Source organism: Bombina bombina, chromosome 7 (assembly GCF_027579735.1).
Source record: "Bombina bombina isolate aBomBom1 chromosome 7, aBomBom1.pri, whole genome shotgun sequence".
Classification (NCBI taxonomy): domain Eukaryota; kingdom Metazoa; phylum Chordata; class Amphibia; order Anura; family Bombinatoridae; genus Bombina; species Bombina bombina.
In genome coordinates this window covers 305,182,700-305,195,625 of record NC_069505.1, presented here as the reverse complement: position 1 = coordinate 305,195,625, position 12,926 = coordinate 305,182,700, and the positions used below count along the sequence as shown (strand labels likewise).

The following is a 12,926-nucleotide window of genomic DNA, read 5'->3' as shown; positions in this document are numbered from 1 at the left end:
AGACCGCTGCTTTATAATTTGTGTTTCTGGCAAGCCTGAAGGCTCCCTAGAAACACGGGGCATCAAGCTCCGTTCAGAGCTTGATAATTCAGCCCCATAGTTTCCAATCTTTAATAATGAGATTGAGAGATAGTAATGAGAATTTTATTTTTCTGCAGGATGGAATTGTAAAAGATGTTGTATTTTACGGCTATAATGGATATCGCATTCTTGACCGGATGAGGCTGGATGGAAAAGTAGCCTATGTGACAGGTGGAGGTCAGGGTATTGGAAGAGCATTTGCACATGCATTAGGAGAAGCAGGAGCTAAAGTTGCCATTGTTGATATGTTCCTTGAAAAAGCAGAAATTGTGGCAAATGAGCTAAAGCTAAAAGGTAACATATCACAGCTTCTATTTCTGAGCTGCAGTAAAATACAATAAAATTGCATTTAAAATATAACAATATATGTAACATTTTGTAATGTTTAATTAAAATGTAATACCTAATAATATTAGTTTAAATATTTAGAGCTTATATATGTATTATATATATATATATATATCTATATCTATATCTATCTATATATATATATATATATATATATATATATAATACAAAAGGAGACGAGGAACCGTGGAACTCAGATGCCAAAGTGATTTATTCAAATGTAGAGGTGTAGCACAAAAACAGTGTACAAGAGGGGCTGGAACTGACGCGTTTCACGCAAGCTCACATGCGCTTCATCAGAGATCTACAGGTGTTCACCTGTGGTGTGGCTAAATGCAATGTGATAGCCAATGGCATAATAATTAGAAAATACAAATCACATGGGTGCTAAAGTAATGGTGATGTCAAACATGGGACTGTGTAAAGTACATTAATACTCAAAAAATATACATAAGCCAATTAATCTAACATGTGATCCATAATAACACCTTTTCCATAACAAAAAAATCATAACTATTATCAATATATATCACTATATCCCTATATCATTTCTATAACTATATCATTTCTAAAACTCCTATAGCCCCTATAAGAGGGGATATTACTAAAAACACTAAAAGACTCTATTTCAAGTGTTCCCTCTCATATATATATATATATATATATATATATATATATATATATATATATATATATATATATATATATATATATATATATATATATATATATATATATATATATATATATATCTGCAGTGTGTTGGTTGATAAGTTGGGCTAAAAAGTTGGTTGTGATCAAAAAGTAGATTGTAAACGGCTTGTCTGTAGTGGCTTAGAAATTTAGAGGTTTAAATGTTATAAAGTATATTAATATAACAATGTTGGTTGTGCAAAGCTGGGGTATGGATAGTAAAGGCGTTATCAATCTTTATTGTTATTATTATCGGTTATTTGTAGAGCGCCAACAGATTCTGCAGCGCTATAAGCAAATGTGGAGTACAACAAAACAATTATAGGGATCAGACGGGTAGAGGGCCCTGCCAAGAGTCGCACTGTTGTAGTCAGCTCTTAAGAAGGTGATCTACAAACTGCTGGACTCTTAGGCATACATGCTAAGGGGGTTCAGGAGATATCAATGGAGGATATAATAATTTTGGAGTTGACAGTTCCTTTAACCCCCTTTTATGGGGGTTCAACACATTATTCTGTTCAAGAAAAATGTGATAATAAAATGCTGTTATATTATTTCATTATTACTCCTTTATATATTAAATGAATGTGGTATGATATGAATATTCTACCTTTCTACCAGCAGGTGGTAGTATTACCAAGGAGAAAAAATATACATCAGGAAAAAAGTCAACATAAGTTAGAAATGATTAACTTAAGCTAATATAAAATATTCTGCTTACAAAAATATTAAGCATATAGTTATCATTTAAAAGGTAAATTACACATCTGGTTTTTTTTTATTGCATTACTTTTCCTAAAGCTTTTTCCTGCTATTAATGGTACCTTTTTTTGTTACTGTATCACTATATAGGCATACAATCAGTTGCCATAGCAGCGGATATTAGCAAAAACGAAGATGTAAAAAGGATCATGGATACAATTGTGACTAATTGGGGAAGAATTGACATAGCATGTAATAATGCAGGAATTAATATGAATTCTGCCAGTGAAAATACCACATTGGAGGAATGGGACAAAACATTTAATGTAAACTTAAGGGGTCTTTTTATGTGCTGCCAGGTAAGTAACAGTTTGTCAGTGAATTAAGAAAATGTAATACTGAGGATAATATTTATTAAAGTCATGGTAAATAATACTGTTTTTAAAGGGACATGAAACAAATGTTTTCTTTTATGATTCATATAGAGCAGGGTTCTTCAAACTTTTTCCCAAGACCCAATGCAACAATACTACATACCTTTGCAACCCTTTTTTATGCATGGTCTGATTTTTTTCTTAAGCAATATACAAGATAGCTGTAATTTTTGGCAAAGTGACTAATTTGTGTGTGCACTTTATACCTGTTTGTAGTCAAACTTGAAAGTGTTGTAAAAGGTGATAACACACACCTTTATACAATACACCATAACACCACACACACTCTCTCATACAACACACACACCACACACATTCTCTCATACAACACACACACTCTCATACAACACACACACCACACACACTCTCATACAATACACACACCAAACACACACTCATACAAAATACATACCACACACACTCTCTCATACAACACACACACACCACACACACTCTGTCATATAACCCCCACACACCACACATTCATACAACACACATCACACACAATCTCTCGTACAACACACACACTACACACACACTCTCATACAACAAACACATCACCCACATTCTCTCATACAACTCACACAGCACACACACCATCTCATACAACACACACACACACCACACACAAGGCACCACACACACACACACACACTCTCATACAACACAGACACCACACACACTCTGTCATTAACGTACACACCACACATTCATACAACACACATCACACACAATCTCTCATACAACACACACACTCCACACACACTCTCATACAACAAACACATCACCCACATTCTCTCATACAACTCACACAGCACACACACTCTCATACAACACACACACCACACACAAGACACCACACACACACTCTCATACAACACACAAACCACATACACACTCTATCATACAACACACTCTCATACAACACACACACTCTGTCATATAACACACACACACACCACATTCATACAACACACACATCACACACACTCTACCATACACCACACACACACTCTCATACACCACACACACACTCTCATACAACAAACACATCACCCACACTCTCTCATACAATTCACACACCACACACACAGGACACCACACACACACTAAATACAGCACACACATCACACACACTCTCTCATACAACACACAGACCACACACACTCACACAACACACACATCACCCACACTCTTTTTTTACAACCCACGCATCACACACTCTTTGTTATGCAACACACACGCTACACACACACTCTTATACAACACACACACCAAATACTCTCTCATACAACACACACACCACACACACTCTCATGCAATGCACAAACCACATTCATACAGCACACACACTACACACACTCTCTTATACAACACACACGCCACACACATACTCTTATACAACACACACACCAAACACTCTCTCATACAACACACACACCAAACACACTCGCATACAATGCACAAACCACATTCATACAACAAACACCACACACTCTCATAAAACACACACACAAAACCCAGTAAACATAGTGTTGTGACCTAGTAATGGATCCCGACCCGTGGTTTAAAGAAACCATGAATTAGAACATATATTTTTAAATGACTTTCCAGTTTACTTATATTATCAATTTATAATAATTGGATAACTTCATTTGGATCTTAATATTTGGAGTTTATAAATTGTGAGGTTGAACACAATTGTTTGCTTGTTTTTGGTAGATTACAATTTATAAATTTCATTACAATTTACAAATGTCATGTGCTGTTATTTGTTACCTCCTAAAAACAACAACAAAATCTTTTTTTTTTTGTTAACTTCTGATTTATTATCCAAAAATCAAATTTGCTCAATTTAATGACAAACAAACTGATTTTGGGGGTTTAAAGGGGCATGAAACCCATTTCTTTCTTTCTTTCTTTCTTTATTTTATGATTCAAATAGAACATACATTTGTTATCAACATTCAAATTTACTTCTGTTATCAATTCTGTTTAATTCTCTCAGTATCCTTTATTGAAGAATCAGCAATTCACTACTGGGAGCTAGCTGAACACACCAACAGCAAGCTAGCTCCCAGTTCCTGAGCTTAGGTAGGTATTCCTTTCAACAAAGAACACCAAGTGAACTAAGATAATATAAGTACATTGGAAATCTATTTAAAATACATTTTTTTTTCATGTCCCTTTAATTATTGCATCTTAGGTTGAAGGGCCTCTATATTGATAGGTCCCTTTTAATATTGAGTAGTAATGCTAATAGGGGACATCTGTGCAATTTATCATCAAAATTTGTGGTTATGCGTATTAAGCTCAATATCTTTCTTTCGTGATTCAGACAGAACATACAATTTTAAACAACTTTCCAATTTACTTCTATTATCTAAATTGCTTCATTCTCTTGGTATCATTTGTTAAAGGAGCAGTAATGCACTAGTGGGAGCTAGCTAAATGACAAGAGGCATATATGTGCAGCCACCAATTAGCATCTTCTAAGCCTACCTAGTTATTATTGTTTTCAACAAAGGATACAAAGGGAACAAAACAAAAGAGATAATATAAATACATTTGAAAGTTATTTAAAATGTGCATGTTCTATCTGAATCATGAAAGAAAGAAAAAATGGGTTTCTTATAGAACCATTATTCAATATAATGATAATGAATAAAGTTCTGCCAATAAACAATAAAAATGGTTGCTTGTGATCACATCAACATAGAATCTGCAGCCATTAGCATGCTGATAATTATACAATGATAGATTGTAAACACTGCTGATGATAACTGCTTGATTGGCTCACTGGCTGTGTTCTGCTCTTGAGTCCAAGCAGAGCTATAATTATGTGTTTAACCCTTTTATAGGCATTAGAAATATGTTCATGCAATAATTACATAATCTAAAGTATTTGAGCATGTCATCTTTTGTATTGGAATGTTCATTTAAAGCTGCATTCTGATTGGCGTATTTCAATTAGACATGTGCGTTTTGTTTTGTTCAGAATCGAAATTCAGACGAATTTGTCAAATTCGGAGCTTTGGATCGATTTGATTTTCCGAATTACTCTAGCAACGAAACTAAACTAATCCGAATGCATTTTTAACAAATAAATCTGAATTTAGTTTGGATTTATCCGTTACATTTGAATCATCATGGACTAATCACAATTACACTAGTATTGTACAGTATATTAGGTTATATCAATCGGCTAGCTCTGTGCAGGGCACATTACGTAGCTGGTACCTGTGAGGTTGGTACTTAGGTGGGATGTGCTGTGTATTACACTAGTATTATGTACTGTATATTAGGTTATATAGCTCTGCTAGTTCTGTGCATATTGTGTAGCTGGTACCTGTGAGGTTGGTACTTAGGTGGGATGTGCTGTGTATTGCACTAGTATTATGTACTGTATATTAGGTTATATACCTCTGCTAGCTCTGTGCATATTGTGTAGCTGGTACCTGTGAGGTTGGTACTTAGGTGGGATGTACTGTGTATTGCACTAGTATTATGTACTGTATATCAGGTTATATACCTCTGCTAGCTCTGTGCATATTGTGTAGCTGGTACCTTTGAGGTTGGTACTTATGTTGATTCAGATGGGTTACACCTAATATACAGTACATAATACTAGTTTAATACACAGCACATCCCACCTAACACATACCAAACTTCCGAATTTACGAATCGAATCCGAACTGAATACATCCAAATGTATTCTAATCCGAATAAATCCAAAACGAATACATCAGAATGTATCCAAATTCAAATCCATCCGAAAAATAAATTTAAAAAAATCCGAATCGGTCCAAAATGAACCGAAACTAATTTTTCTGCCACGCACAAGTCTAATTTCAATTGTGAGTTTTTTTTTAATAAGATACAACCTTACCCAACTTCTATAAACACACACTTTTAGATACATATGTGGAAGTGGGAGGTAAGCTTGATTATGTAAATAATATAAATGTGTTTAGAAGTGCATGTGTGATTATCTGTTTGTATATATGCATGTGTATCTGTGTGCACGTGTGTGTGTGTGTGTGTGCAAGTGTAAATTTATGTATTTATCTGTGCACATGTATGTGTGTGCATTTATTTGTATGTATATGAATGTAACATGTATGCGAAAGTGTATATTTATGTGTGTGCACGTGTGTTCAAGTGTGAGTTTGTGTATGTGCTTACATGTGGTTATGTATATGTGTATGCATGTGTGTGCATGTATTTGTATGTATATGTATTTAAACATGTATGTGAAAGTGCATATTTAAGTGTGTACACGTGTGTTCAAGTGTGAATTTGTATGAGCAATAAAATTGTGGAACTCATTACCAAAGGAGGTAGTGAATGCCAATACCTTAGATACATTTAAAAATTATTTGGATACATTTCTGGCTAGAAACAGAATTCAGGGATATGATTGCTTGTGTTAAATTGGTCACTTTTTAATGGGATTCATTTATGCTCAACTGGAGCTTTTTTGTAAGTATATTAGATATGTATGGGTTAATCTCAATGGACTTTTTCAACCTCATCTACTATGTTACTATGTTACTATGGGTATGTGGTTATGTGTATGTGTGTGAGTGTGTATATAAATAAGTGCTTACACTTACACAGCAGTCTATATTAAAAGTCAGAAGTTGTGCAATTCAGGAAGTCAGTATATTATGTTAGTGCTTGATTACACTGACATTTTAATTGATATCTAATAAACTAGCAATTGTAGTGAATTGCAGTGAACACCAAGGGGTCGATTTATTAATGTGCGGACGGACATGATCCGCTGTAGCGATCATGTCCGCTGCACATCGATAAATGCCGAAGGAAACGCTGTCAGCATTTCACTAGAAATGCTTGTGCAATGCAGCCCCCTGCAGATTCATGGCCAATTGGCCGCTAGCAGGGGTGTCAATCAACCTGATCGTCTGCGATCAGACTGATTGCTGTCTGCCGCCTCAGAGGTGGCAGACGAGTTAAGACCGCTGCTTCTCAAATCCTGTTTCCGGCGAGCCTAAAGGCTCGCGCAGAAACAGATGTATTTGGCTGCTTTCGGCCGTTAATAAATCGGTCACCAATAAAGCATCTCCTGTCTTTGCAATAAAAAATATGATGTTTGGTTTAAATACATTTGACAGGGCCCACAAATGGTGATGGGGTAAGTACATCTAAATATGTGAAGTGTAGACTAAATATTAATATGCTCTCCAGTCTTTAAAAGCAACAGATGCGATCTACAAATAGGATAATTCAGTGTTTTACAAGTGCAAAGCAAATTAAATACTTTGAATAGACTTTGAACCGGAGCCTTTGTGTTCAGTTGATTAATCATTAATTAAGATTAACAACTGAAAGGCTAATTAATGTGAAGATGCATTTCCTCATTGATAAATATAGACTTAGAGTGGCTGATGCCAAAATTAAAGTAATGCCATTTTCATCCCCACTAAAAAATGCTTTACATCTAACTAATGCTTACATTAATGTACCAAAGAGCTAACAACTAGATACAGTGTTATTTTTCCTAAACTACACGTTTTCTGTGATGATTAAAACTATTTTGTTTGTGAGAGACCAAGATGTAATTTTGACAAACCAGCTCACTAATAAATCCACCAATGATTTATGTTAGTGACAGCCAATCAGCACATACATCATACGATGCTAACACAGGTTGTCACTTTACATCAATGGTTTTATTTTCATTTGATGGACTTGTATTATAGGAGCACAATATAAATTATAGCGGATACCTATGGATTGGCAAACGTTGGGCACATTTGTTAAATAAAATGAATATTGCCAAAATTAGTTTACTCAAGATAAATGTAAACTGTCATTCCATTTATAAAGAAATTTTGGTATATTAAAAAAATTAAATGATGAATTTAGTTTTAAACTATCAAATCAAAATCATTTGAAAACTCAAAATTTACATATGAATATTAATTTTGATATTTAGATTTTTTTTTAAAAATTAAATGTTACCTGCAATACACCAAAATTATGCTTATAGGGTTGCCACCTGTCCCTTAAAATACGGAACACTTATAAGTTACACATGCTGCAGGGTGTGCAGGGAGGAATATGAAAAGTGCTGTCCAGAAACACAATACATGTTCCTCCCAGCACACCCTGCAGCATGTGTAACTCATAAATATCCAGGAAAACATGGCTGATGTGGCAACCCTTCTTGTATATGAAAAAAGTTTATATTTATTAATTCTATCCAAACATTTAATGATGATAATAATAATAATTATAATAATAATAATACATTTTATTATTTCTAATAATAATGATTTGTATTTGGAATTATTTTAAGCAACAACAAATTCTGTAATGCTGATCTCTTTGGATGCATATTTCTTTGCAGTCCTCTCTGAAACTTAAGAGGTTAAAGAGATACTAAACCCAAAATTTTTCTTTCCTGATTCAGATAGAGCATACAATTTTAAGCAACTTTCTAATTTACTCCTAGTATCAAATTTTCTTTGTTCCCTTGCTATCTTTATTTAAAAAGCAATAATGTAAGCTTAGGAGCTGGCCCAGCACCTGGGTTCCGCTTGCTGATTGGTGGCTAAATGTAGCCACCAATCAGCAAGCGCTATCCAGGGTGCTGAACCAAAAATAGGCCTGCTACTTAGCTTAGATTCCTGCTCTTTCAAAAAAATGATAGCAAGATAATCCTTTTAAGAGTATCCCTTTAAATTTTCAGGTTTTTGGTATTTCAAATCATCTGAAATATAAAATTATTATTATTATTTTTTTTAATAACTTTGTCTATAATTAAAAAAAAAAATAAAAAAAAAAATATCAAAATGTTCACCCTCTTCTGATTATGTTTGTAGGCTTCAGGCCGCGTTATGCTGAGTCAAGGATATGGAAAAATAATTAACACCGCGTCTATGGCAAGTTTAATAGGTGAGTGATGAGCTTGACAATTGAGCTTTAGAATTCATAGTTTAATTAGTAATCATGCCGTCTGATTTAATTAAGCATGTATTGGAAAGTGGTAAGGCAGTGACACTCTGTATCAGGTCAAAAAATATATTAACGAACATTTATGGCTTTTTAAACCTGTCTCACAGCTGCACACCTGCACACCCTGATTGAATTGGGAGGTTTTTATTAATACGATGGCGTTGAGAGTCAAGTCTGTTTTAATTAATTGTTAAGGGACTTCAGGTTAAGAACAAATAAATGGTTCTAAGGCATATGAGTATATTCTGATTCTTTAAAAAAAGATGATCCGGACCTATGATATATCTATAAAAATCCCCAAACATTTTAAAAGGGAATTTAACATTTCTTTTTTTTGTGCACTAATTGTTTTTTGTTTTGCTCTCTCTAGAGAGGCCAACAAGCAAATGATATAACCTAAGTTTCTTTAAAAAACTGCACATTGTCTAGATTGGCGACAAACTGCACAGTAATTGCTAAGAGCAGGGGACAAGCTAATTTAAAGTTGGCTATAATTGGACACATTTAAAGGGACCTGAAACGCAAAATTTTTCTTTCATGATTTAGACAGATTGTGTGATTTTAAGCAATTTTCCATTTTACTTCTTTTACCTAATTTGCTTTATTCTTTTGGTAGCCTTTGTTGAAAAGCATACCTAGGTAGGCTAAGCAGCAGCAATGCATTACTGGGAACTAGCTGCTAATTGGTGGCTGCACACAAATTCCTCGTTCATTGGTTCACCAAATGTGTTTAGCAAACTCTCAGTAGTTCATAGGTGTTCCTTCAACAAAAGAAACTAACACCTAGATTACGAGTTTTGCTCTAAACAGGGTGCGAAACGAATGCAACAAAAGTTGCGTTATTTCACCCCCCCATAGCGCTGACATTACGTGTTTCTGAAAAGCCTCCTTGTGCGTGCGATATGGTGGCGTTAAGCTCCATACTGTACAAAAGCCAAGGGCTGATTTGACGTGCTCGTGCACGCTTTCCCCCATCAATTTCAATTGGGAAAGAGTGTTCATTTTTTTTCTAACACCTGAAGTGCGGAATGGAGATCGCCATAACGCAACCCCATTGATGTCTATGGGGAAAACAAAGTTACGTTTAAACCTAACACCCTAACATAAACTCCAAGTCTAAACACCCCTAATCTGCCGCCCCTGACTTCACCGACACCTAAATAAAGTTATTAACCCCTAATCTGCCGCCCCAACATTGCCAACACCTAAATAAAGGTATTAACCCCTAATCTGCCGCTCCCGACATCGCCAACACTAATAAAAATTATTAACCCCTATTCCGCTGCTCCCCAACATCGCCTCTACTATAATAAATTTATTAACCCCTATTCCGCAGCTCCCGACATCGCCGACACCTAAATAAAGTTATTAACCCCTAATCTGCCGCTCCCAACATCGCCGCCACTATAATAATGTTATTAACCCCTAAACCTCCGGCCTCCCACATCTCTGCCACTAAATAAACCTATTAACCACTAAACCGTCGGCCCCCCACATTGCAAACCACTAAATTAACCCCTAAAGCTAACACCCCCCTAACTTTAAATTAAAATTACAATATAACTCTATTAAAATAAATAAAAACGTACCTGTGAAATAAAAATAAACCTAACATTAAACTATAAATAACTAAATTATCAAAAATAAAAACAATTACACCTAATCTAATAGCACTATAAAAATATAAAGCCCCCCCAAAATAAAAACACCCCCTAACCTACAATAAACTACAAATAGCCCTTAAAAGGGCCTTTTGTAGGGCATTGCCCTAAAGAAATCAGCTCTTTTACCTTTAAAAAAATACAAAGTCCCCCCAACAGTAAAACCCACCAACCAAACAACCCCCAAAAATAAAAAACCCAACTCTAAAAAAAAACTAAGCTACCCATTGCCCCTAAAGGGTCATTTGTATGAGCATTGCCCTTAAAGGGGCATTTAGCTCTTTTGCATTGCCCTTAAAAGGGCATTTAGCTTTTTTTACAAAAGCCCAAAGCCCTAATCTAAAAAAAACCCACCCAATTTGTTTTTTTAAAAAACTAACACTAACCCCAGAGGATCTACTCACGGTTTCTGAATGCCCATACAAATGCCCCTTTAGGGGCAATGGGTAGCTTAGTTTTTTATAGTTAGGTTTTTTTTTGGGGGGGGGTTGGTTGGGTGGTGGGTTTTACTGTTGGGGGGACTTTGTATTTTTTTACAGGTAAAAGAGCTGATTTCTTTAGAGCAATGTCCTACAAAAGGCCCTTTTAAGGGCTATTGGTTGTTTATTGTAGGTTAGGGGGTGTTTTTATTTTGGGGGGCTTTATATTTTTATAGTGCTATTAGATTAGGTGTAATTGTTTTTATTTTTGATAATTTCGTTCAATTTTTTTTGTAATCTTAAAAACATAATACAATAACAATTACTTTGAATTCTTAGTGATCATTTATTTTCTGACAGATTTCAATATTGCCTTTCTTTTCATTGCCTTCTGTATCATGTGTCAGTCATCAGCCAATCACAGACTTGTATTCTGTGAACTTTTGCACATGCTTAGCAATAGTACAATGTTTACACATAAAACGCTGCACAGAATTTGGAAGCAAATTGTTTTTTTAAAATGTCTTGCTCAATCTCAATCATGAAAGTTTCATTTTAATTTTAATAGCCTTTTAATAATGAGTGTTGTGGGAAAAAAGGTTCTGATTTGATTTATAAATGATTAAATAAAGCTTATAGTTTTGTATCTAAATATTCTTAAATTTTGCTTGTTTCAACTATCCATTCATATTTATAGTAATGATTAATAACTGTGCTTTTTTCAAAAAAATCACATTTGATTATTGTTTAAATGTTGATTTTTATAGACATATAAATGTAATTCAATATTCTAATGTAATATTTGAATATGAAATCAATATGAAAACCTTAACACTTGATATTTGAATGTTATCAGAAACTATTATCTTCAAATGTTTAAAAGGCTTTAAAAGGACACTGAACCCAATTTTTTCTTGTGTGATTCAGATAGAGCATGCAATTTTAAACAACTTTCTAATTTACTCCTGTTATCAATTTTTCTTCGTTCTCTTGCTTTCTTTATTTGAAAAAGAAGACTTTTTTTTTTCAGAACCATGGAAAGCACTTGCTTATTTGTAGGTGAATTTACCCACCAATCAGCAAGAACAACACAGTGTGTTCACCAAAAATGGGCCGGCATCTAAACTTACATTCTTGCATTTCAAATAAAGATATCAAGAGAATGAAAAGAATTTGATAATAGGAGTAAATTAGAAAGTTGCTTAAAATTGCATGCTCTATCTGAATCATGATAGAAAATTTTTGGGTTCAGTGTCCCTTTAAGCAACTTTCTAATTTACTGCTATTATCAATTTTTCTTCATTCTCTTGCTATCTTTATTTGAAAAAGAAGGCATCTAACCTAAGGAGCCAGCCAATTTTTTGTTCAGAACTCCGGACAGCACTTGTTTATTGGTGGGTGAATTTATCGACCAATCAGCAAGAACAACCCAGGTTGTACACAATAATGGGCCGGCATCTAAACTTACATTCTTGCTTTTCAAATAAAGATACCAAAAGAATGAAGGAAAATTTGATAATATGAGTAAATTAGAAAGTTGCTTAAAATGGCATGCTCTGTCTGAATCACAAAAGAAAAAATTTGGGTTCAGTGTCCCTTTAATA

The 12,926-nt window shown here is 34.4% G+C and overlaps 1 protein-coding gene across 1 annotated transcript in view; it reads left to right on the top strand.

The window, feature by feature from the left end:
- The window catches only part of LOC128636351 (uncharacterized), a 126,291-nt gene that overhangs the window by 57,001 nt on the left and 56,364 nt on the right, over positions 1-12,926 (top strand). The window contains 3 exon segments of the mRNA XM_053689377.1: positions 159-375; positions 1,975-2,183; positions 9,110-9,182. Of these exon segments, the coding sequence (XP_053545352.1) occupies positions 159-375; positions 1,975-2,183; positions 9,110-9,182 (499 nt within the window).